The sequence below is a fragment of the Bubalus bubalis genome, chromosome 18 (assembly GCF_019923935.1).
Source record: "Bubalus bubalis isolate 160015118507 breed Murrah chromosome 18, NDDB_SH_1, whole genome shotgun sequence".
NCBI classification, from domain to species: domain Eukaryota; kingdom Metazoa; phylum Chordata; class Mammalia; order Artiodactyla; family Bovidae; genus Bubalus; species Bubalus bubalis.
Genome location: NC_059174.1, coordinates 9,348,255 through 9,375,428, shown reverse-complemented (window position 1 = coordinate 9,375,428; position 27,174 = coordinate 9,348,255). Strand labels below are relative to the sequence as shown.

General features: G+C 44.7%; 1 protein-coding gene across 4 annotated transcripts in view; it reads right to left on the bottom strand.

The window, feature by feature from the left end:
- CDH13 (cadherin 13) overlaps nt 1-27,174 on the bottom strand; it is a 1,055,068-nt gene that overhangs the window by 443,675 nt on the left and 584,219 nt on the right. For 3 of the 4 annotated variants that reach the window (XM_044931221.2, XM_025269790.3, XM_044931222.2), the window contains one exon: nt 23,974-24,126. In XM_044931221.2, the coding sequence (XP_044787156.2) occupies nt 23,974-24,126 (153 nt within the window). Of the gene's footprint in view, nt 1-8,061; nt 14,315-23,973; nt 24,127-27,174 lie in introns of those variants that run through there. The other variant, XM_044931224.2, reaches the window with a different exon arrangement.

Sequence of the window (27,174 nt, the reverse complement as noted above, 5' to 3'; positions counted from 1 at the left end):
TTCCCCTGAGCTCCTTCCTAGACTGTAGGGCCCTGTATTTCTGTAACACTCTCCACCCACAACCTGGCAACTGCTAATCTGTGCAGCTCTCTTTTCCTGCAGGTATCTGCACTGCTCACATCCTTCTCCTGCATCAGGTCTCTGCTGAAATGACTCCTCTTTACAAAGGCCAGCCAGGACCATCTCATGTGAATAGGAGATTGCTCATGCCCTGCGTCCCTATGCTCCTCACACCGTTTAATTTCATTCAGGGGCATTTCTCACCACTTGTATCTCTGCTGTGGTAAGTTCCCTGAGAGCAGGGACTTGGGTCATTACTTAGTGCCTTGAACAGGATCTGACAGGTAGTAGCAGCTGAGTAATCACCTGCTGAATTAACGAGTGTGTGAATGAGTGGATGTGTGTGGTAGGTGGAAAAGGCAAGTACACTTCAGGATAAGCAAATCAGTCACAGGAAGCAGAGAGACTGGAATGATGCCACACGGTTCTGTCTTTTTTTTTTTGCAAGGAAGACTTTGAAATGTAGCTTGCAAGAGAAAAGAAAGAAATGGATCTTCAAATAAATAGGCTAATGACAAGCACAAAGGGCTTCTTCTGAGCTTTCACAAAAGCATTTTTAAAAGTTCAAACTGGTTTTAGAAATTTCTAGATGGTTCTGTCTTCTTGACAAGCTGGGAACCCCATAATCTTTGGAGAAGGTTTATAGTTCCATGCGGCTGCTATGAGAGCCAGCATAAAGCCCCCAGCTTTATGAGTCATAAAATAAGACCATGCTGGGGTCATGGTATTGGAGAGAGGTCTGTGAATCTTAACATGGCAAGTGGATCTTTTGTTGGTTAAAAAATAGTAATTGCCTTTGGTATACAGTCTGTGTTTAGAAAGAGCTCTCTTCTCTCTTCTTGAGCATCTGTGGTAGAGCATCCGGGTGGTGAGGCACTAATTTCATTTCCTCTTCACGTTCATCTTTTTTATTTCCAACTTGAGGAGCTAACCCTGCTGCTCTCCCTCTGCAGTGATAACTTATAACTGAACTACCGCTGATCTCTCCTGTTAATGAAACCTCACTCTATTTCTCTTAAGAATGACATGGGCAGGGCTGTTAAAGAGCCAGTGTGACAAGACAGTTACTGTATTTAGAGTGGGAAGTGAAGCCTTAGACCCTAAACCAGCACTGATTCTTTAGCTCCTTAAGCTTTCCTGAGAATTCAAACAAGATGAGAACAAGAGCACATGTAGGACATTTTGCAGTGGCCGATTCATCTTTGAGATCTGAATGTAATTCACTCCAAACCTACAGCAAGCTCTGAGGTGTGGACAGCAGGATGCAGGTGTTCTTTACAACTAAAGTTGGAATGAAAGGAGACTGTTTGCCTCTATGCCAGACCCTGCTTTCTAGGACTTAGAGGCAATTTACATACAATGACGAAAAAGCATTCAAAAGGGGATGTTCAAGGTCTTAAACAGGAACCAAGACTGGCTGAATAAATAGTTTCAACAGTTTGTCTGGAAAGTTTGACTTAACAGAAGCTTCAGGTGGCTAAGATGGCAGAGAGTGGGGTCTCTTGCTAGTCCAGCCTGGAACCTGGCTAGAGCCAACATGGCCAAGGAATAAGGACCACTGTGGAGATAGACACCCACTCACACATTTACGTGTTTTCCCTAGGACTTCAGTCCCTCCCACAGATCTGCTGTCAACAAAAAACAGAGCAGCTCATACTTAATGGAGCAGCTTATAGGGAAAGGAAAGACCCTTCCCTCAGTCCCCATCTCATTCTCCAGTGTAGATGAACTTGGGAACCAGGCCTCCAAGGGAAGGAAGCACAGGGCAAAAACAAGCCAATGGACTTTGATTTTAGAACATGTGGACCTAAATTCCCACTTCTCTGTCTTTTGGCTATATGACACTGAGCAGAGTCATTTCACGTCTCTAAATCTCATTTATTCAAAGTACTGCTGTGTAAAGTAGTATCAAACCAATATCAAACCAATATCAAAAGGCACAATATCAAAAGTAAACCAATATCAAAAGGCACAAATAATGTTTATTTAAGCACTTGTTAGATGCCCAGTTCTGTGCACTTAATGGACAATATCTCATTTCATCTCAACAACACTTCTTGCCAGTAGGTCCTCCCATCTCTATCTTTTTATTGATGAGGAAACCAAAGCTTACAGATTAAACAACTTGCCCCAAAGTATATAGCTAGTGAGAGGTAAAACTAATATTGAAACACAGGTCTGTGTGATGCTAAAGATAACATTTTCACTCATACTTCTTCCTATACCTGCACTTTCCAATACCATCGGCCAAGTGGCTATTTAAATTAAAACTCATTAAAAAAGAAGTAAAAAAAAATTCAGTTTCATAGTTGCACTGGCCATAGTTCCAGCATTCCATAGCCACTGTATCAGACTACCATCTGTGTGGCTCCAGTATTGGGAAGCATAATAGAGATCACTTCCCTTGCTACAGAAAGTTCTAATGGACCACACTGGTCTAGTCCTTCTCCGATATATAAGATGCTAGACGTTCAGTAGGCAGTAGTGAATGTGACGGTTGACCATGTTCAAACAGAAATGGGATGGCTCCACCAGGCTATGGTCACAGAGGCTGATTCAGGTTGTGAAGAAGCTGAAGATTATGCAATCGGTGAGGGCAGGGAGTGTCCTCTAAGCAGAAGAGCATGCAGTCACAAAACAGCATTGGGAACAGGGATCCAGAAGGGGCCAGGCTAGAGGAAGGGCCCTGAAGGTCCAGCTTAGTTTCATGGTCACTTACTTCCACCTTGGAAGCAAAGGTAAGTGTGGGTCACCAGGCTCCAGTGATTGAAACATCACCCTGCTGTGGATCAGCTCTCTGCTGAGCTGGGCAGAAGCTGCCTTCTTTCTCTCAGTGGCCACTCCTTTGTACTTATCATCTATTTCCTTGGGCTGTAATTCCTGCACATTGTTGTCAGATGTTGACAAGGTGCCCATGCTGCCTTGCAGAGTGTGCAGGACATCCCCACCCCCTTGATTTTCTCCATTTTCTTCTGCTCTGCCCTCTTCCTTCTGGTATCACACCTGGGCTTCCCTGTCCTCTCACTTTCACAGGCTTTCCTGTCCCCCTATTATTTCTCATTATTAAAAGATTCAGGTCAAATTCACAGACTATACAAGCAATCGCTTTAAAGTGATCAATTCAATGGCATTTAGTGCATTCATAATGTTGTGCAACCACCGTAACTATCTAGTTTCAAAACATTTTCATCATCCCAAAAGGAAACCCCAGTACTCATGAGCTGTGCCCAGTCATTTGCTTTATGTTTCTATGATTTACCTATTCTAGACATTTCCTGTCAATGCGGACATGCAAAAATGTAAACTTTTGTGTCTGGTTTCTTTCACTCAGCATCTTGTTTCTGGGGTTCATGCACATTATACCATGTATCAGTACTGCAGTCCACTTCTGTGGCTCAGTAATATCCCATAGAGTGGATGACCAACATGTGTTTGTCCATCTATCAGTTCACAGACTCCCTTACCTCTTGATTAGCTAAAACAACAGGAAGGGGGCAGAGCCTGGTTTCCACTACATTACTGAAGAATGTTGATGCCAGACTGTCTACTACGGAATGGTTTTTCCAGAATGGCAGAGCACATAGCATCTCAGGAAGGCATGCAGCCTCTATCAGGCATTTCCAACCCTGACCATTTCGTTCAGTCCTCATTACTCACATTTTTCCCTCACTAAACATTAACTGGAATGTGATTTCTATAATGGTTAAAATTTCTTCTAGGAGATTATTGTTGCAAGATTTAGTTTTTAAAGGTGTGGAATATGCTGGCTTAAACAGGTTCTCATCTCTGGGCCTTCAAAATGTCTGTGGTGTGTCAAAGGCGCACTGTGAATTTCAAAGAAGCAATTACAGTTTTTCAGTGCTTCCCAATTATTCCCCAGGTAGCACAGAACTCCCTTTTGTGAGTGTCTGTGTGTGTATATGTATGTGGGGCCATCTCTCAGTTCTGTTTTTCACAAACAGTTTGAAAAAGCTATTCTCTATTAATATCCAAATCCTTCTCAGGTCTATGCAATGGCAGTGGGAGGTTGTCCACATAATTTAGAGACTGGAGTGCTTCTGCCAGTCTTAAAATAGGAAATCACAAGTTAAACATCTTAAATGCATTTAAATGCAAATTATTTCTGAATTAATCATATAGGCTATATAAAGTGTCATGAGTTTGAACTGCAGTCAAATGGTAACAACTCATAACTTAGAAGACAATTTTCATTTGAAAATATCTTAATCCTTCAGCACTTCATAGCATACAAGTTTGAGGATCTCAAAGGCAGAGAGTCATAAAAAATAAAGGTATCTTTAAGAAATGCACATTCCAGCATATATCCTCAGTGTATGTATTAGCACTTAAAATATAATCTGTTTAAAAGTGCCATATAGCTGGAAATTGTGTTTCAGAATAATATCTACATAATTTTCAATAAAAATAAACTTGCAGTAAATTATCTAGATCTTAAGGTACCAAAGACAAATGGCCTTTGCTGGAATTAGTTTTCCCTCAGGAGTAAGGAAATGGAATTTTTCTTCCGAAATGAGAAAAAAAAATTAAAACCCCATGCAGAATGACAAATGAGCCTTGGGTGAGTTCTTCTACAACCCTGTTATGGCATGCTTCTCAGAATTAAGCAGGTCTCTGGATGGGTGGAGCCCTAGTCTGCCAACATTCCAGCTAGAAGGACATCTGGTTGGTGGGACAGGACTTTTAGATGGAAGGTTTACCACGCTGCAGCACATACATTACCACTTTCAAAGCTCACAGCAACCTTACAGGGTCAGTTTGACTATTCTCATTTTACACCAGAGTTTGTCAACAGTGATACTTAGGACATCTGGGGCTTGATCATCCCTTGCGGTGGGGGCTGCCCTGTGCATTGGAGGGTGTTTAGTAGCATTCCTAGTCTCTACCTATGAGGTGTCAGTAACACCCTCCCTCCAAGTTGTTAACCAAAAATGTCTCCCAACATGGCCAACTGTCCTTGGGGGCACCATGATTCCTGATTGAAAACCACTGGTTTACAGTAAGCAAGCCCCATATTGTGTGGAAGAGCCAGTGGGTGGCACCAGGACTCTGGATAGAAAAGACATAGATTTGTCATCTGACTCTCTCACCTACCAGCTGTGTTACTTGCTTCCTGATACTTCCTTAAGATTTAGCTTCTCCAAATGAAAACAGTCTCTTCCTTCAAGGTTCCTGAGAGAGCTACACATGTGCTTCTTCATTCTCAAATCTCTATCATGCTAGGAGAGAAGAGATCATCCAAAAAAAGGACTTCATCTGAGCTGAGCATAGTCAGTTCAGTTCAGTTCAGTTGCTCAGTCATGTCTAACTCTTTGTGACCCCATGGACTGCAGCATGCCAGGCCTCCCTGTCCATCACCAACTCTTGGAGCTTACTCAAACTCATGTCCATCGAGTTGGTGATGCCATCCAACCATCTCATCTTCTGTCATCCCCTTCTTCTGCCTTCAATCTTTCTCAGCATCAGGGTCTTTTCCAATGAGTCGACTCTTCACATTAGGTTGCCAAAGTATTGGAGTTTCAGCTTCAGCATCAATCCTTCCAATGAACACTCAGGACTGGTTGGATCTCTTTGCAGTCCAAGGGACTCTCAAGAGTCTTCTTCAACACCACAGTTCAAAAGCATCAATTCTTCAGGGCTCAGCTTTTTTTATAGTCCAACTCTCACATCCATACATGACCACTGGAAAAACCATAGCTTTGACTAGATGGAAATTTGTTTGCAAAGTAATGTCTCTGCTTTTTAATATGCTGTCTAGGTTGGTCATAACTTTTCTTCCAAGGAACAAGTGTCTTTTAATTTCATGGCTACAGTCATCATCTGCAATGATTTTGGAGCAAAAAAAATAAAGTCTATCACTATTTCCCCATCTATTTCCCATGAAGTGATGGGACCAGATGCCATGATCTTCGTTTTCTGAATGTTGAGCTTTAAGCCAACTTTTTCACTCTCCTCTTTTACTTTCATCAAGAAGCCCTTTAGTTCTTCTTTGCTTTCTGCTATAAGGGTAGTGTCATCTGCATATCTGAGGTTATTGATATTTCTCCCAGGAATCTTGATTCCAGCTTGTGCTTCCTCCAGCCTAGCATTTCTCATGAGGTACTCTGCATATAAGTTAAATAAGGAGGGTGACAATATACAGCCTTGATGTACTCCTTCCCCCATTTGGAATCAGTCTGTTGTTCCATGTCCAGTTCTAATTGTTGCTTCCTGACATGTATACAGGTTTCTCAAGAGGCAGGTCAGGTGGTCTGGTATTCCCATCTCTTTCAGAATTTTCCAGAGTTTGTTGTGGTCCACACAATCAAAGGCTTTGGCATAGTCAATAAAGCAGAGGTAGATATTTTTCTGGAACTCTCTTGCTTTTATGATGATCCAGCGGATGTTGGCAATTTGATCTCTGGTTCCTCTGGCTTTTCTAAATCCAGCTTGAACATCTGGAAGTTCATGGTTTGCATATTGCTGAAGCCTGGCTTGGAGAATTTTGAGCATTACTTTACTAGTGTGTGAGATGAGTGCAATTGTGTGGTAGTTTGAGCATTCTTTGGCACTGACTTTCTTTGGGATTGGAATGAAAACTGACTTTTTCCAGTCCTGTGGCCACTGCTGAGCTTTCCAAATTTGCTGGCATATTGAGTGCAGCAAAGAATATAATCAATCTGATTTCGGTGTTGACCATCTGGTGATGTCCATGTATAGAGTCTTCTCTTGTGTTATTGGAAGAGAGTGTTTGTTATGACCAGTGCATTTTCTTGGCAAAACTCTATTAGTCTTTGCCCTGCTTCATTCCGTATTCCAAGGCCAAATTTGTCTGTTACTCTGGGTGTTTCCTGACTTCCTACTTTTGCATTCCAGTCTCCTATAATGAAAAGGACATCTTTTTTGGGTGTTAGTTCTAAAAGGTCTTGTAGGTCTTCATAGAACCATTCAACTTCAGCTTCTTCAGTGTTACTGGTTGGGGCATAGATTTGGATTACTGAATGGTTTGCCTTGGAAATGAACAGAAATCATTCTGTCGTTTTTGTCTGTGGAAAATTCTGAAAGAGATGGGAATACCAGAACACCTGATCTGCCTCTTGAGAAATCTGTATGCAGGTCAGGAAGCAACAGTTAGAACTGGACATGGAACAACAGACTGGTTCCAAATAGGAAAAGGAGTTCATCAAGGCTGTATATTGTCACCCTGTTTATTTAACTTATATGCAGAGTACATCATGAGAAATGCTGGACTGGAAGAAACACAAGCTGGAATCAAGATTGCTGGGAGAAATATCAATAACCTCAGATATACAGATAACACCACCCTTATGGCAGAAAGTGAAGAGGAACTAAAAAGCCTCTTGAGGAAAGTGAAAGTGGAGAGTGAAAAAGTTGGCTTAAAGCTCAACATTCAGAAAACGAAGATCATGGCATCTGGTCCCATCACTTCATGGGAAATAGATGGGGAAACAGTGGAAACAGTGTCAGACTTTATTTTTCTGGGCTCCAAAATCACTGAAGATGGTGATTGCAGCCATGAAATTAAAAGACGCTTACTCCTTGGAAGGAAAGTTATGACCAACCTAGATAGCATATTCAAAAGCAGAGACATTACTTTGCCAACAAAGGTTCGTCTAGTCAAGGCTATGGTTTTTCCAGTGGTCATGTAAGGATGTGAGAGTTGGACTGTGAAGAAGGCTGAGCACCGAAGAATTGATGCTTTTGAACTGTGGTGTTGGAGAAGACTCTTGAGAGTTCCTTGGACTGCAAGGAGATCCAACCAGTCCATTCTGAAGGAGATCAGCCCTGGGATTTCTTTGGAAGGAATGATGCTAAAGCTGAAACTCCCGTACTTTGGCCACCTTGTGCGAAGAGTTGACTCATTGGAAAAGACTCTGATGCTGGGAGGGATTGGGGGCAAGAGGAGAAGGGGATGACCGAGGATGAGATGGCTGGATGGCATCACTGACTCGATGGACATGAGTCTGAGTGAACTCCGGGAGTTGGTGATGGACAGGGAGGCCTGGTGTGCTGCGATTCATGGGGTTGCAAAGAGTTGGACACGACTGAGCGACTGATCTGATCTGATCTGAGTGCAGCACTTTCACAGCATCATCTTTTAGGATTCTTTTAGGAGGTCAAGACTGACTGTTGCTATTTTGTGTGAGTTGCACAGGGGCAGGAACCTGGCCTGAGAGCTGAGTGGGTCCAGCGCTAGTGTACTTGCCTGTGAGGTGAAAACTAGTTTAGAGTTGGGACCAGGCGTGCTGGGTCCTGCCTCCTTAGGCTGAGGCATCCACACTCCACCCGGTGCCCCTGCTTTGCCCATGGATGCGAGGCATCAGAGCAGCACCTCGAGCTCAGTGATAGATTCAAGGTAGCTCTGAGCTACCTCCAAACACAAACAAGAAGCAAGTGTCTAACCATTCCTTGATTCTCACTTGTTCTGAAGAAAATGATCATCATAAAACACCAAGATGACACTTCAGGAAGAGAAACGAGCAAAGTGAGAAATAGGCTCGGACATTTATGTTCTGGTAGGAAAACATATCAGAGAAACGACAAGCTGCTTCCGATATTAAGAAAGGGAATCACATGGGTGTCACCAAGGGTTGACTGAGTTACCTCTCCCTCTAGTTGTCACACTGTTTATAGCCAACCAAAGAGGGGTTGGTTCACACTGCTGGCTATACCCTCTGTCCCCAGATTCTAGAGTGACTGTGCATGCTAAGTCACTTCAGTTGTGTCCGACTCTTGGACTGTAGCTCACCAGGCTCCTCTGTCCATGGGATTCTCCAGGCAAGAATACTGGAGGTGGGTTGCCATGCCCTTCTCCAGGGGATCTTCCCAACCCAGGGATCAAACCCACGTCTCCTGTGCTGCAGGCATATTTTTTACCCACTGGGCCACCTGGGAAGCCCCAGAGTGACTGCAGCTGGGGCCAAGGTAAGATCATCTATCACTTACCAGCTATAACATTGGCTCAATCACTAGCCTGCTCTGTGCCTCTGCTGCCAATCAGCTGAATTTAAAATTAGATCTAATACAATTATGTAAAGTTTAAAAATAAAATAAAATAAAATTAGATCTTCCTGGATCATCCAGATAGATTCAATGTTGTCACAGGGTCCTTACAAGTTGGAAGAGGGGTGGGAGAGAGAGAATGGTATGTGCAGGACTCAATTCACCCTTGCCAGCTGTGAGGATGGAGGAAGAGGCCACAGGCTAAGCAAGGCCATGGTCTCTCAAAGCTGAAAAAGGCAAAGAAAGTGATTCTCCTTCTAGCCTCCAGAAGGAGCCAGCCTTTCCTGCTGACACCTTGATTTTAGTTAGCCCAGGGAGTCTCCCATTTGACTTCTGACCCTGAGAACTATAGTAACAGATCTGTGTTGTTTTAAGCCACCATACTTGTGATCATATGTTATGGCAGAAACAGGAAACCGAGGAAGGTTATGTAATGCATTGAGTCAATGCCAGGGTTAGTGAGGGCAGAGCAAAACCCAGAAAGCAATATTCTCATCATTATCTCGGTGGTGGTGGTGATTCTATTAGAGAGAGTAGGGGTTGGCCTCAGGTGTAGCCCCGGCGCAGGACAGCTTGGGCCTGCCTCCAGCTCCCCAAGTGCTGCAATGCTCTGAAGGGAAACTTGCTAGGAAAGGGAAGCAAGGATATGCTGTATTCTGTATGGGACATCCGTGCAAAGCCTTTTCCAACCACTACTGAATTTACTCAAGAAGCAGAGTGCAGATATGTTCAGGCAGCCCCTGCCCTTGATCTGATAGTGGAGATCACTGCATCTCCATGAAAATGCCTCTGGGGAGCCCATCCCAGTGGAGTTCACCTCTGGGCCTGGCAGCATCCCCACAGGGTCAACCTCTGGTTGGAAATCTTTTGAAAAGGGAAATGTATAAGCTCCCTTTTGGGACTGACTGTGTTTCATCTTCTAGGGATGTCAAAGGACTATGGAGCTGACTATTCCAAGGACCATGAGGGCTCTTCTTGTTCAGGGGTCAGCAAATCTTTAATGGTGACCAGCAGAAACTCAATACATTGGGTAATTAGCTGAGCTTCACATAAGAGAAAGTAAGAAACACTAAACAGGAACTAAGATGATGTAGGTTCATGATTAGGTTCTGCATCAAAAGCTCAAAAGGAATAGAAAATGCACTCCCAGTTGTAAAATGCCAGTCCCCTGGGTTTCTGAGCCTTTATGACCAGCTGATGAAGACCTTAGCCTTGTGTCTACTACCTTTGCCTGAGGGGCCCCCCAGGTGTTAGCCACCAACTCAATGTGTACCCCAAGCCAGGAGGGTATGATCAACTTTGAAAGAGCACAGGGTTCTCCTCCCAACTTCTTATACTCAAACATCTTCAATCTAGCATATGGTCTAAGCCATCATTTAATGAGGATGCCTTCTCACCTGTCTTGCACTTTACCCCACTTCTGGACCAAGGGTCCAGATGTAGGGTCCCTGCATTTGGCCCCAGCTGCAGGCAGGGAATGAGTGCCTCCAAGTGACAGAGCGCAGTCAAGTCCCTTTAGCAAGCATATCATCTTTCCAACATGGAACCAAAAAGACAGACTTTGCTTAAAGGAGCCCATTATGCAAATATCTGTACCTTCCGAAGAAAGAAAAGTAATATGGAAACGATCTTGGGGCACCTAATGCCTTACTGCAATAACAAGATAAGCCTTTTTCATAATAAAGATCTTAAAACAGATGCCAATCAAACAAATCAACAGCCTACAGCTCCAGCCAACTATGTTTAATAAATAATTTTGATATATCCTGCTGATAAACTCACAAAGAAGAAAGAACTAAAAGCATGGAATTTTAACAGGGAATGTTCTCTTAACCTGGAGATTGAGCCAAACTAAATGGGAAGGACCAGGCAAACACATAAAGCACTCTCCACCCTCCGTGTGTAGATTTAGAATAAAGGGAGATTTCTGGCTTCCTCTGTCCAGAAGGCAGAGTTAATCTTTTATCTCTCTCCCCCAGTGCCTGCTAGATAGTGGGTTTTCAACAAATGAACGCATTTAAAAATTAATTTCTACTTCATGGCAATTTGATTTTCTTGAATAAATCTTATCTTCCTGGAATACAAATTGGGTGTAACTCCCTTGCTTAAAGTCCTCCTAGGTGTCCTTAGAATAAAACCCAAGCTCCTAATCTGCAAGGCCTAGTGGGATTGGGTCTCCCAATTCTTGCTACTTTTTTCACCCAAAGGTATATTGATATCTTTACTATGAGTGTGGATTCAAAGCCCAGGTCTTCCAGTGGGGTGGGAAGGGGATGCCATTAATCTGGTATGTGTCACTCTGACTTCAGAGAACCAGAGACAGGACTCCCTGCCTCTCATTGTCCTCTGCTGGCAAATAGAGCAGTCTGTGCAAAATCCAGATCTGATTACATCACTCTTCAGCCTGAAATCCTGTAACATCTACCTGTCACCGAGGGATATTCCATCTAAGCTCATTCCCTGGCACTTGGTCCTCCCCTCCTTGCTAGTCAAGTTCATTTCCTGTTTCCCCCAGGAGTCTCACTCTCCCTCGTATCCAGAGCTGTCTCAAGCTCTTTTGTGCCCCTTCCTGAAACAATCTCCTGCCCTGCCCCTGTCCTATCACCTGGCTGACTCCTCCTCATTCTTCAGCACTTGCTTTGATCACAATACCAGAGAAGGTTGTTCCTGGCCCTGCCCCTGTCCCATGGTGGTGTAGATGTCTTATTACTGATCATCCCCAGCTAGACCAAGAACTTCTCAAGGACAGGGATGTATCCCACCCTGTTGTGACCTATTCAAAACTGACAAACATCTGAGTGAACAAACCAGACCCTCTAAGAGGCCAGCTCCATGCTGGTACCTGCAGAGCAGGACATGTAGCGTCTGTCCTGTGCCTTGTAGGATGTTGAGCAATATCTCTCACCTTGACCCACTAGATGCCAGTAGCACTAAGCTGGGATGACCAAAAATGTCTCAAGGCATTGCCAGAAGTCCCCTGGATGGCACAGTCACCTGGATGAGAGCTCCTGATACCAAGGACACCTGAGAGGGAAGGACAGCATTTCTGCCTTCAGACCTTCCACCAGACTTCCCCAAAATGTCAACTGGGTGAGGCCTGCTTGGGTCATGTGGCTGCTTTCATCACTCTCTGCATCTTTAATCTGCTCCATTTTTATTCCCAACACATATAATCACCTGCTGTGTTACATACACACTCATGTCTATGTATTGACAGAGTTCCATGAAACAGAAACTTGGTGGTAATTTGCTGCTCTTTCCCCAGGACCCTGAGACAACGGCTGGCATGAGTTAAGCATGGATATCTGCTGATTAAATCAATATTGTATTTGATCTGAATCATGCTTGATGGGGCTGCTGGATGCGAGCTGGCCTTGGTGTGTGTACATCCTCTTGGCAGTCCAGGTCGCCTCTCCATAAATGCTGTCCATTTTCCTACACTGCTCTTGCTGGAAGAGAAGACACAGCTGGCAGAAGATCAGGCTTCTTCATGTTCTCCTTTTCATCCTGGGATTTTGCTCAGAGATTCACTCCATTTCAAATCTCTAACTGCTGCAGTCTATTTCAATTAGACTTTAAGCTGGGGGGCTGGCCAGAATGGAGGTGGACAACCTGGAGGGTGGCAGCTCCCCAGCCCCAGTGAGGACATGGGTCGCCTGTGCACCTATCCCTGTCACAGGATTCTGGGTCCTCACCTCCTCAAGAGGAACTGAGCCCCATTACAACAGCACTCTAGGGATTTCTCGGGAAAACCAAAGCTGACTTTATAAGTGCCTCCTGGTCAGTGTCAGCTTCTTCTTCCCTCATCTGGGCCACCATGGGAGCCTCATCATGGTGATCCACCCCCTAATCACCAGCTCTTCCACGCCAAGCTGCTATGGGAGTCTCTGGGCAGGGGATGGCTTCCTTTATTTATTTTCTTTTAATTTATTTATTTTAATTGGAGACTAACTACTTTATAATACTGTAGTGGTTTTGCCATACACTGACATGAATCAGCCATGGGTGTACATCTGTTCCCCATCCTGAACTCCCCTCACACCTCCCTCCTCATCCCATCAGCTCAGGGCTGGTGCTCTGGGATGCTGAGGGATGGCTTGCTTTAGAACCGTGTCATCCTTTGTCAGTTGGCCTCACAGCTGTAGTGCTTGAACCTGGAATCTTACCCAGTCTTCTGTCATTGATTTAATTAGCCTCTGGTCTTCACCTTCAACTTTGCATAGTATCTCATAAAAAAATAATTTCCATAATTTTCTGCCCTTTAACCCCAAAGTGTCAAGCCTACTTTAAGGAGCCAGAAGAGGAGGCCAAACTGTTTTCATCGTTTCCTTTGCTCCTTCCTCCTCTTAGTCCCTGCCCATGACAAGCACCTCCTTCCTTCTCCCCCACCACCCTGCTCATTTTTACAAAATGGGGAAAAAGCCCAGTATGCTTACTGATGTTGAAAATACATGAAGATTGGGTAGTAGAAGCTAGAATGGGTGTCTTATCTGTGTTTGCAGAATCTAGTCCCAGGGGTTGGGGCAGCCTCAATGCCTGCTTTGGAGGGATAACAAAACAGCAGCAGCACTTTTTTTTTTTTTTTCAGTACTGAGAGTCAAAACCATTGGTTAATTATTGAGCTTGCTCTTGTAAATTTATCAGGTTAGATAAAATGTCTCTAAAAGATCTTGCAGGCCTGATATTTTGTGGTTCTTCAGCATCTTGGGGAGAAAAAGCCCCCAACTCATTTGAAAAACAGCTATCAGGAAATAGATGTGGTTGTAGCTATATAACTAAAACAAACACATAAACAAGAAAGAAAAAAATAAAAATTGATCCTCAGACATTTATTCATCCTGTGAACATTCAGTGGGTCCACGCTGTGTGGGCTAGATGCCAGGGGATGAGAAAGTTGAGGAAGGAATGTGGGGCTCTCTCATTTGCCAAGATTGAAGCTGAACCTCTTCTGAGGAGTTTGTGCTAATGAAGTTTAGAAAATAAGTTTCTGTAGCCTCGAGTGAGGAAGCGGCTTTGCTTAGTGGACCAAGTAAGTAATCAGTCAGGAGCGACTCGGTGGTCTAATCCAGGTATGTGGCTGCTGTGGGATGTCGGGTAACCTCTTCATGCCTCAGTTTCACCAGGTGTGCCTGGCAGATAAGGCCAGGTCGCAAAATGAGGTGCTTGGAAACGTGAAGAACCCATTGGAAAAGAGTCGAACGGAGATGCTCGGAGGTACTGGCTTGGGGAGACGCTGCAAGCAAATCCTGAATTATTTTTTTCTAAAGGGAGTCAGAAGACAATCTGTTTATTTATTTATCAAATTGTGTTTCTCTACATTTTAATTTTTTAAGTACTTGTGTCAAGAGAGACATGAGAAAGGCATTCATTTCAGATATTCATTCAGAGTGAAGCAGTTGGTTGAGGGAGATCAGATTTTTGAATCTCGCCTACTGTGTCATTAACCCCAACCCTAGTGGTGAATAAACTGGGGTGTCAATGAGTTGTTTCAACTCCATGGTTCTCAAACTTGGCTTCACAGAGGAAACACCTGGAGAGTTTGATAAACGGACCGATGTTTGGTCCCACTCCAACGCATTCGGATTTAATTGGTTTGTAGTGCAGCTTGGGCAGCAGGGTATTTTAAAAGCTCTCCAGGTGATTTTTTTAAAGTGGAGCAAAGTCTGAGAACCACAAAAAACTTACTCAAGGTTACAGATCTAGTGTCCAGAGAAGCTGGTTCTGCTGAGCCCAGGCCCAGCTTCGTCCTGTCAGGGATTATCTTTGCCTGTACTGGCTAAAATCTTCTAAAGACACTTTCATCTCTGGCCTAAAAGGTTGGTTTTGGAGAAATAAGCAAAGGCTCAGTAACATGGTATTATGTTTAACAGCCATCCAAAGTTGAGAGAAGAGAGAGCGAAGAAGCCTGGGACAAATTTGTCCACTCTCAAAAGCCATTGCTGCTAAGTCGCTTCAGTCGTGTCCGACTCTGTGCGACCCCATAGACGGCAGCCCACCAGGCTCCCCCGTCCCTGGGATTCTCCAGGCAAGAACACTGGAGTGGGTTGCCATTTCCTTCTCCAATGCATGAAAGTGAAAAGTGAAAGTCAAGTCGCTCAGTTGTGTCCGACTTTTCACAACCCCATGGACTGCAGCCTACTAGGCTCCTCCACCCATGGGATTTTCCAGGCAAGAGTACTGGAGTGGGGTGCCAAAGCCATTAAGGAAATTAAAAAAAAAGGCAATTTTGAAGAGCATGGGCTGGATTGAGAGGGCTTTCACATGGCCTACTAGGGCATCTGGAGAAATAAGCACCTTTCAGGCACAAACCCATGACCCCCGCAGCACTGCGAGGGGATTGGCTCAAAGGCCACCTTCACTGAGGCAAATTAACAAGCCATCTTCCCTGAGGTTAATACTTGGCCTATTTAGACCTGGGCTTCTCAGACACCTGCCAGCATCACAAGCACCCGCAGGACCTGTCAGGTCTGAGCAGGGGCCTGAGAATTTGCACTTCTACCAGTTCCCAGATGACGCTCCTGGTCCGGGAGCCATGCTTTGAAAACCACCCATTTGGATGATTCGCTTCTCCGGAGCAACACACGGTGCTACTGACATCCAACCATTGGACTGCTCGCCGGATGTTCAGTCGTTGAGTGTCTGCTTTCTCCTCTATTTCCCCTGTTGGGAGCCCCAGCTACAAAATGATACATGAAGTGATGGCTCCCAATTCCAGAACACCCAGTAAGAGACTATACAGAGCACTGTGCGTACACACCCCGCTCACCACCTACGACACCACTAGGAGATGATCCTGCAATCTCACCCTCAGTCTAAAGATGAGAAACAGTTGAGAAGAAAACCACTTGCCAAAGGTGATATAGTAGTATCAGAACAAACCATGCAATGGCTGATATTCACCCTTCTTTCAACTATAAAAATGACAATTTCATATGGTTCCTCTGATAGCAGAGTATAACCTCAGTAGGTCTGATTGCAAAGCCTGAGCTTTCAACTCAAGTTCTCTGTCTCCGCCCATTTAGGACTCTTTTGCAGGCCACGTGTCTTACTGATGGATAGGACCGAAGTATGGAGATGAGTTAAGAGCGCAGGCATGAAGCCAGCTCTCCAAGGAAATACTGGTCACTGGCCCTCAGCTAGGTGTGACTGTCACTGACGGCCTCTCAAGTACTGGTGGCATGGCTGACCCCACAGGCGGCAGCTCCCACCCAGGCCCCTGGCTAGCTCAGCTGGAGTGCTTCAGATGACAGGCTCGTCTCTACACACACCCTAGCGTGAGATTCAGTGAGGGAATGAAAGACACAGGCAGTGGCTCTGCTTTGGGGATCTGAGGTTCCAGAAAGCATGGGATCAGAGTCATCCAGGATTTTAGGGCTGCAAAGGCAGAGTCTCTACCACCCAGCTGTGAGCATCACAGGAGCATGGTGATAGGAGAGGTGGCGGCAACGACAGCTCCTCTAGAACAGTCAGTGGTTATTGGCTGGGTTATTGGGTTATTGGCAATTTTGCCCCTGTGGGACGATTGGCAGTATCTGGAGACATTTTTGATTGTCAAGACTGGGATGGGGGGGATACTATTGTTCTATGAGTAAGAGGCCAGGTGTGTTTCTAAACGCCCTGTGATGCACAGCCCCCACAACAAAGCATCATCCAGCCCTGGATGTCAACAGTACTAAGACTGAGAACTCTTAAGCTAGAGCTGTATCAGAAATGCTGGGTATTTCCTGTAGCACCAGTTTTCAGTATTTTACATGTAAACCAGGTTGTTGGGTCTTTTTGGCAGTTCTATAAGCTACCTGCTGTTGTTTAGTCGCTAGTTCATGTCCAACTCTTTTGTGACCCTATGGACTTGAAGCCTGCTAGGCTCCTCTGTACATGGGATATCCTAGGCAAGAATACTGGAGTGGGTTGCCATTTCCTTCTCCAGGGAATCTTCCCAACCCAGGGACTGAACCCGTGTCTCCTGCTTGGCAGGCGGGTTCTTTACCACTGAGCCACCTGGGAAGCCCCAAGCTACCTATACTCTTAAATAAATCCCTTTTTTTGTATATTAGTTGGAGGGGATTTTGTTGACTACTATCAAGAATCCTACCTAAAAAAGTCAGCCAAGGGGAAGACCAGACTAGAGGATGAAGAAAGAAGTAGCTTGTCCCACAGTTGAGGGTTGGGGCAGCATTCCAAGTACAAATATTATCCAGGGCAGCAAAAGTCTACCACGGTAAAGTGTGCATCACCCGTGTACAACATGGACAGTGTTATAAGGAGGCTAACCACCTCAGTAACTCCCTAATCTGGGTAAATCTTCATCTCCCCATTGTCTGACCATCGCTAATGATGTGATACACTGTTTCCACATGACAGCCGCGTTTTTCATCTTAATGTATTTTCTGATAAACTGTCATGTGGATTAGAATCGGGGTGGAGTCATGAATGAAGGGAAACACAGGAGCAAGAATACCCTTTGTCTGTCTGGTATTTTCCAATTTCACAGTAAAGTACTAATTACAAAGTCAAAACTTAACCAAGAAATTGGCTCAAACGACAGCATGTTATATCCCAGAAAATGTGAACAAATTTTCAGAAGGACACAATGAAATCCTGCTCAGTTTCTGAGGCCAAGAACACGGATGGTTCCTGTTACCAGTTCTGTAGTTGAGAATGACAACCGTGTTAAGCTCACCTTTAAAGAGATCAAATGAGATCGTCACGCAGGTATTTAGCTCAGAGCCTTGGCACGTTGTAAATGTTTAATAAATGTTAACATCTACATTAAATAATAATATATCTTGAGAACCACTTTGGCCCTCAGCTAACACATCAGTAAGGACAAGATAATAAACCAGTTTCAGGTTTGTGTGTGTACAACTCTAGAGAGTTCTTGGGGACTTAATAGGTGCTCAGGAAATGTCGGTTCTTTCCCTCTCTCCACATGCTCCCCTCTTCTCCCATTCAACTCTGACACCCCAGCCCTTGCTGGATCTCCCACAGTGGACAACAGAGCAGGTGAAGGTCTCCTGAGCATGACACCAGTCCACGACCACAGGCCTGCTTCCTCTTTCCCCTTTCACCCACTGCTGGGCCACCCCAACCCCCCACCTGCCTAATAGACTCCGTCTCCCACTCCACTCCTGTCCTCCTATATTGACAAATTTGCAGCCAGCAGATTATAGTCACAGTGTGAGGAATCATTACCACCTGCTAATATTTTTATAGAATTTCATAAACTTGGTCATTCATGAATCATTTACAGTACTTTATTCCAATGAAGAGTTCACAAATCACTCAAACACTGGCAAAATGCATAATAATGAGTAATATTTCAGGAGGCTTTGCATTAATATGTCAGCTTCCAATACTTGCAAGAGCTAAATTATTTTGCCAGGTGCCACTTCGGGTCAGAAGCATAGAAAGCCCTATGGGGGCTGCAGCAAGGAGAGTGGGCAGGAAGCAGTGGGCCTTGGGAAAAGATATTAAAAGTATTTAAGAAGAAGTAGATCATTCAGCAAGTCAAGTTCCCTTTAAATACTTGGAGTTCCTGGGAAAGAGGCCTAGGAATTTGCAGCTAGACACCAAAGTCTAGTTGCAGGTAAAAGAAAGAAGTGATTCTTAGTAACTGAAAATGCAGGACTTTGGAGATGGAGAGAAACAGACAGGGTTCCCAGATTCCGTATGCACCAGCTGGGAGACCGCAAAAAAGTTACTTAACAGTTATTTGCTTATCTGTAAAATGGTGTTAACACCTACTTTGAAGTCTCTCGTGTGAAATGGATTAAGTAAGAGAATGTATATGAGTTGTTTAGCACAATATCAGCTGTGTAGAGTTCAATAAACAGCTTCAGTGATCGTACACATCCAGGGACCCAAGGACAAATTTATCCCAGATTATTTCTCATTGTGCAGATCTCCAAGGTTTAGTTAATGATGCTTTCTTGTTGGGACGTGTTAGCATCTTGCAAGTAAACAGCATTTACCTTTAAAATGAATGACAACAACAAGACTGAAGCAATTGTAATGGCATCCAGTCCCCCACATGCTCTCTGCTTTTTAAACTTGCAGGAGGGGAAAGTAAAACACGGGAATCGGAGACTTCGGATTCTGCTCTTTGAAGAAGCAGGTTTGCAACCAACTGCAATAACCACCAGGGACATGATGGATCCAACCGCACTAGTAAGACAGTAAATCATTTCTCAATAGCTGCTTGAAATGAACCAGATTTGCAACACTGTTGTGCCCAAAGTGTGTTAAGAAGAGAGGAACCCAGTTCTCATAAAATCCAGAAATAGGAGAGACAGGAAGAGACAGGAAGACAGGAAGAAAACAGGACAAAGTCTGGATTGACGAGCGAATGGCACTGGGGGGAACCGGGCACTAGAAACTGGGCCATTGCGAGACCGGTGACGGGAGGCTCAAGCCCAGGCCACTGTTCGCCACCAGCACACATGGCCCTGCACAGGAGTAAACCCAGCCACACAGTGAACGTGGCACAGCTCCCTGAAGTATCACCTGTACACAAACAAAGCCTAGGCATTAAACTGAGAGCCGCATGAGGGCAGGGAACCCCGTGTGTCTGGTTTCCCATTCCATTCCTCCCCCTGCTGGTCTTCAATGAAATATATTTAGAATGAATGAGTCAATGAATCAGGTCACACGCCATGGAGTACATTATGAAATTACAAATAAACTCAAGATTATCTAAGAGAAGTTCACAGTTGAGATGAGAAGGCTGGGCCACAGCTCACAACTCCAGAGACCATGGAGCTTTCATTCACCTCCTGTGCTTTCCCCATGACTAATTCTCACATATGCTGAGACCATGCTTACTATGTCCCTGGTACTCCTTCAAATGCTTGACATGCATTAACTCCTTCAGCCCCTTCATCCTATGAGATCATTATCATTATTGTTCCCATTTCACAGATGAGAAAATCGAGGTAGATTGTCTGCTCAAGCTCTCATGCTATGCTATGCTAAGTCGCTTCAGTGGTGTCCGACTCTGTGTGACCCCATAGACGGCAGCCCACCAGGCTCCGTCATCCCTAGGATTTTCCAGGCAAGAATACTGGAGTGGGTTGCCATTTCCTTCTCCAGTGCATGAAAAGAGAAAAGTAAAAGTGAAGTCGCAAGCTCCCATAGCTAGTTGTAAAAACTATGCTTTAATTCAGCCAACATGGCTACATGCAAAACTATGTTTTTAACTGTTATAGGCTACCTGACCTCACTTTAAGGAAAAATATGAGAATCTCTGTGCTACAGACCAGACTTTATTTTACTAGCTGTTTGCAATTATTAGTTAACAAAAACTAGTAACTTTATCTTTTATAATCATTAAAAGTACTAGTAACTATCCCCATTTTATGGATGAGAATCACAAGATCAGAGAAGGTAAGTGGGTTGCCCAAGAGCACACAGCTCACTAAGTAGCGGTGCCGAGGCTTGAACACTTTTCTGATTCCAGAGCCACTGATATTAATCACTATTATCATTTAGATAAAGGATTCCCTGGTGGCTCAGACGGTAAAGCATCTGCCTGCAATGCAGGAGACCTGGGCTTGATCCCTGGGTTGGGAAGATCCCCTGGAGAAGGAAATGGCAATCCATTCCAGTATTCTTGCCTGGGAAATCCCATGGATGGAGGAGTCTGGTGGGCTACGGTCCATGGGGTCGCACAGAGCCAAATACGAATGAGCGACTTCACTTTCATCATTTTGATAAAACTAAACATGAGCTAATTAAAAAAAAAAAAAAGGTGGGATTTTCATTCAACCCTCCTCCAGATACCCTATGAGCATTAGAAAAGGGCTGTCATCTCCCTGTGGATGCAGCTCTGAACGCAGTGTGGCTTCTGGAGAATAAGCGGGGGCTGAGTCAGGCCTTTCTCATCCTTCAGCCATCCCCCTCCCCCTTGTGCAGTGAGACCCTGCACAGCCATACCTGACAGCCCTGTGCTCAGCTTGTGGAGGCCAGAGGAAAGAGACACCTCATGAATCAAAAATTCTCCTTAAAGAAGTCTCTGACTGGGACCCTTGACAACATCAAAACCAAGCCACCTGACTGACCAAAGGCCACCTTCTCATCATTCCCGATTAGTCCTTGGATGTTGGTGTTCGAGTTTTTCCCGTGGTGACTGCCCTAAGGTATCTTTCCCTCACTGTCCCGATCAAGGTCACTGCCATCTAAGGAGAATACTCACACTGAGGTGGGCCCTTGTTTATGGAAACCCAGTAATCTCTCTAGGAATGTGGAACGTTGACTTTTTTGAAGCCAATTTTGGATCCCACAAACAACAGACAGGATCAGTTAGCCAAGCATGCACCTAAACGCTCACTCAGCTCTTAAACTAGCCCCTAAGGGGTCATTTTAAAAAGGGATCGTTCAGCCTCTCATTTACCAATTCTTACTCCTGGCAACCAGCTTTTTCCAGTTTCTCTGATTCATGCTAGTCCTATTTCCAGGCTACAGAACTCTCCCAAGAAGACTTCTGCCCCTTTATTCTTTGTCTTGTACCCCTTCCATCTCCTAGGAAATTCTAGAGCTCAGCTTCCTCCAGGAATCTCTCTTTAATACTTAAAAGAGGGGCAGAAAATGCTATGATGTTTGGTTCCTATGAGGATAGAAGGGAAAACCCACAAGTCTGTTGTCTATGTCAACCTTCTCACAGTTGAAGGCAGGAAACTGATGTTAAAAACTTGTGGAACTTAACAGAAAAATTAAATCATCTTATAGGAAGAAAATGAATAAGAGCAGCTTTAATTTACTGAGTGCTTGCTAGGTGCTGGGCATCGTGCTAAGAATTTGTAAAGATAATTGTCTTCCATTTCATACAATCCTTAGACATCCTGGTACTATCCCCACTTTGTGGAAGAGAATCACAAGATCCTCAGAGAGGGTGAATGGGTCGCCCAAGATAAAAGCAGCACAGTCAACAGCAGTGCTGAGACCTGAATGGCAATTTGCTGACCCCAGAGCTCTGTATCACTGTGCTATGAAATTATGAAATGTGTCATGTCTTTAGTTCCTTGTGTCTGAAAAGTAATAGATATTCCCATGATAGGCAGGGAGAAAGAAGAGGGAATTTACCAACAGTCTGCCGCTGGCTTGTCCTGCAGCGGCTGGACACTGACAGCTGCCAGGTCACCTGTGGTCACCGGCAAGACTGGCTGGACCTGGGAATTTCAGAGGGTGCCAACATTCAATTTCTACAACAACCAGATTCCCCAAGGGTGTACACTGAAGATGCACCGGTCACCCTTTGGTGTCCTCTGACGGATGGTACCCCCTGCAGATGCTTCGGCATCTGTCTTTTGGCGACACTTCTGAGAAGGAGGTCCTCCCAGGACTGGGGACCCTGAACCACACTGCTCAGTATGAGGCTGGATGGGCCTTCCCTCCACCCATGCTGCCCTGTATTTGTCCAGCATTTCAATGCCTCAAGTGTGATCCTCACTGGAAACCCACAGCACTCCTGTTGGCAGGTAGGCAAGTGTTATCTGTATTTTATAGACAAGAACCTGAGGACTGACACCTACATGGTCTTCCCAAGGTCAGTATCTCGCTGTAACAGAGGAAGCTACACCCAGGGGATCAATTCCCCAGCCAGAGCACTTGACTCTCCAGCATAATGTCCCTCCACCCTCTGTCCTTAGGAAAAGAGGGAAGAGGAGGTCATGTTGTTGAGGTGGAATTGGGATGCTCTTACATGGTGTTTTGATGAAGATGAATGCCAAGTCCAGGCCTAGAAACTGGCCCCTCCACCTTCCCCGAATCTAATCCAGTGAGACGCACGTATGATGGGCAACGGCCTGGAAAGCAGACACTGGTGGCTGGGCCTTGCTCCCAAGTACCTGCTTCCAGCTCAGTGCACTGCATCCTGCTGGAGCCTTCCCTGAAAATGGCTCGGAATTCTGTCTCATTCCTCAAAAAATGGAGCTACTACCCCCAGAGGCTTGGTCCTTAACACAGCTGTGAGAATGGGATTCTTGGGGGTGTGGCAGAGAGGGGATGGGAGGGACCCATAGCCTACGTAAGATTTGATGCTCACCCAATATCTTCATGCAGCTACTTTGGTCTCTGAATCTTGAATGGGTGTCAACTTCTGAAACTATCTTTTACAAATAGGCTTTTGTTTTTCTATATAAAAGCAAAGCAAGTGCATTGTAGAAAAATCAGAAAGAAAAAAAACAGAAAATATCAGTAACACCAAATACAGCCACTACGACTTTGATTTTCCTCTATCATGCTTCTTCACAAACACGTACCCATCACGATACGTGTAAAGACTCCATCTGTAATGAGGACACCATATGTGCTGGTGTGTCTGTTTCATTCAGTATCTTGAAAATCTCCCATGTAACTAGAACTTCTTCAAAAATATTTTAAACGGTTGTAGAAAGCTTCCTTGCAAAATTGTGCCATAGTTTAACCATTATATATTGCTGAATATTTAGCAACTGTTTCCATTTTAAGGATTTTGTCCTGCTGTAACATCATTGTACAAAAAGCTGACTGAATTCCTCCCTATTTCCTTAGGATGGATTTCTCTAAGTAGAATGAGCAGGTCCAAGGGTTTATTCTTTTTACAGCGCTTCATTATCAAGCTGGTTTCTGGAAAACCAACATTAACGTAGAGTTTCTGACCTCCTCTGAGATCCCCCAGGGGCCCCTTCTTGGTTTTTCATGCCCAAAGTTTTACGCAAACCCGGAGGGCTCTGCTGATGAGACAGGGGCCCTCATTGCTGCTTGTCAGAGTTCAATGCCACTCGGCTCCCACAGAGACACACTTAAAGCCGTGCAGCCCTGGGTTGATGAAGCACAGAAATAATGAGCTCAGTGGGAGGAAAGCAGTCTCTGAAAGACACGTCTCTGTGTGGGGGGTGGGCACCCGGGGGTACTCACTTGATAGGTAGCGATGGTTTCTCTGTCCAAGTTCCGTGTCACAGAGACACTACCCGTGTTCTCATTGATTCTGAAAATTCCTTTAGGCTCTTGATCCACTCCCTTTCCAGTGAGCCGGAACTTGGACCCTTCCGGTCTGTCACTATCGACTACCTGGTCAGAGAAACAGAGCGACATTTACGATTCTGGCTGGAAAACATAGAGAAAGCACAGTGCTAACACACCGCAGTGACCAGTCCACGAGTCACAGGGGCCAATGCAGAGGTGCTGGATGAACTTGACTACAGCAGATCACCAAAACTAGGGTCATCGGTTTAACACCTTTCATCCTAACCTGAAAACCTGCAGTTTTCAGCTGGGAGAGCGTACCAGCCCTGGGGTGACATTTAGTGATGGGTCTGGGAGGCAAGTAACTTCATGAGCTTCAAGGTTGGACATTTATATTATCTTTAACTCCTAGGAAATAGACTTTTTCCTACAAGTAAGACCAAATAAGCAATGGAGAACACTGGACAGCGCTATACTAGGCAGGCATCAACCAGGATCCTAGGTGTTCACATGGGTCCAGTCAGCAGCAGCGCCGCCTGCACCCTTGCTTCTACCAGGTATTCAATAGCAGGCATGGTGCTGAGAGGGCATTCTACATGCATTTTTTAAAAAACTCTGACAACAATGCTGGGGGCAGGGAACATTATTCATACTTAATGAATGAAATCAATGAGACTCAGAGAGATTAAGCAAGTTTGCCACAGCCACAGTTATTAAAGAAACAAGCAGGGTATTCATAAGCCATCTTCCATGTCTCCAGAGGCACGGCTCTGCACCATCGCTGTGTCTGGATTTACTTCAAGGGAATTCCCTATTGGTAGTCAGCCTTGATTAGACATTTAAAGAATAAATTCAAAAGGTAAAGATATAGGAAGGCAATTCCAGGCAGACAGAGCAACATAGACAGGCAACAGGCAGGTGAGAGAGCTTAGAAAATTCAGAATGGCTTGAGAAGAGGTGAGGTTGAGAGGTATATTAGGAGCCAAACTATGTTGCTTTGTTTTGATGTCATCTGAAAGTATCCAACTAAAGAGAAAACCATTATTTGCATAGGTTAGTTCTAAAGTTCTACCAAGTATTCATGTATATGTAATATCAATTTTCCATCGATACCTGCAAACAAATTTGATTATAACATTTTAAAGGTCACAAACATAATAGACTTTCAGAACATACAGATAAAAGAAAGCTAATACTGATCCGGCTGTCATCAATTTACAACTAAACAGGTACCTATTGGGCTGTGGTCAACTGAGCTTGGAGGGTTTGGGTGGCTGAACCAGAAACGTGCCTTCTAGTGGAATGAGGAAGAGCTGTGGTGGTGGGGGCGGGGGGGTGCGTTTCCGGGACCACCATGCCTGCAATTCTGATGGCTGCCACCAGGTGGCAGTGGAGCCTAAGGCAGCATGAGCCTTGTGCTAAGGCTCCTCTGCCAGGACTGGTGGAGTAGGAGCACAGTCCATATGGCAGTACAGGTTTTTCTTTTTTTTCCCCCTGATTTAAGATATTCTTTATTAAAATACACTGAGTGTTCTGATTAAACATCAATTACCTCTGTTTGCATTTTTTAAATTAACAGAAAATATCATCCAAAGCAAGACTAAAAATAAGGTATGCAATATCTTCTGATGAAAAGAATTTTCACCGTCACTGCTTGACTAGATTTAATCCAAATGACATTATCCCCACTGCTTGGAAGCTCCACGAGGTCAACAGCCTCAGCATATCGGGCTCGCCACTGGATCCCAGTGCCTGGCAAAGTTCCTGGCATACCGTGGAACCAAGGCCAATATCTGTTTAATGAGGAGCTCAGTGATTAGACAAACATATGTCCCCATCCTGGCTCGGCCAATGATCAGCCTGTGGCCTTGAACGTCATCCTTTGCCTCTTTGGCTCTTGATTTCCTTATCTGTAAAATGAGGATAATGCCACTTATTTCCCAGGGTTGGATGAGATAGCATGTGCAAAATACACCCCTGGCACATAGAAGGGGCTCAATAAACCAGAGTTAACAATGAGAGTATTAAGATGAGACATGGGTTCGATCCCTGATCTGGGAAGATCCTCTGGAGTAGGAGACGGCAACCCACTCCAGTATCCTTGCCTGGAAAATTCTGTTGATGGAGGAGCCTGACAGGCTACAGTCCACGGGGTTGCAAAGAGTTGGAGACGACTAAGGGACTGAACAATGACAAGAAATGATGCTGCTGTTAATCGGTAAGACTGACACCTCCAGGCATAAACACCACTTAGCTACAATACTAAAAAAATCCCTTTCTAAGGGAGCACATTTCCTTTTCAAACACAAAACTCACACAAGTCTTTGGTTGCAGGAGAGAAGTGTTCTGGAGGAAGATTTACTGTGGGAATGGGCCAATTCTGTTTCTTTATCTCTTACATATTTGCCGTCGTTCCCTTCCCCCTCTTACCACTTTGGCCCAAATATGGATTAAAACCTCTTCCTTTTGCTACCCTACACATAAACTGGTCCTCTCCAAAGATTTCTGTTGGAAAAAAGGCTGGATCTCTTTGCTATCTCCCTTCTAGACTTATTTTAAACACAAAACACTATTAGGAACTCTTAAAAACCTGTTTTCTAGAATGCCAGTAGAGCAAAGTTGGCATTTCTCCAAGTTCCACACTTCCATGAGTTTCAAAGGCACCCCAGGGCTTGGAGAAACCTTAGAGAATAAAGCATGGAAGTGGGTGTCATTCTCCAGGGAAAAGATGGGAGTCTGGGCTCAATTTAGATTTAGGAACTACTCACCAGCTCTCCGGCTTCTTAGTCCCCAGCTGGGGCTTCAGAGAGACCCTGGCCCACTCCAGCCTGAGCTAGAGAGATAGGAGGTATGCAGTGGCCACAAAGGAGGCCTCAGCCACACACCAAAGCAAGTCAGGTGGGTTTCCAGACGACCTTTATTATACTAGGTAAACTCCTAAGATTTGTCCAAGTGCTACTGCAGGGCTGTGGTCCCCAAGGCTGTGGTCCTTTTCCTGGTGTTTCAAGTGATGGAATGTAAGAAATCCAGTGCACTCCTGCCCAGAACAAATCCTGCCATGAGTCTCTGCTCCTGCAGCAGCTGTTAACACCCATTATACCACATAGGAGGGCTTCACAATTAGCTGGTCTTTCCTATCATTCTCTGTAATTC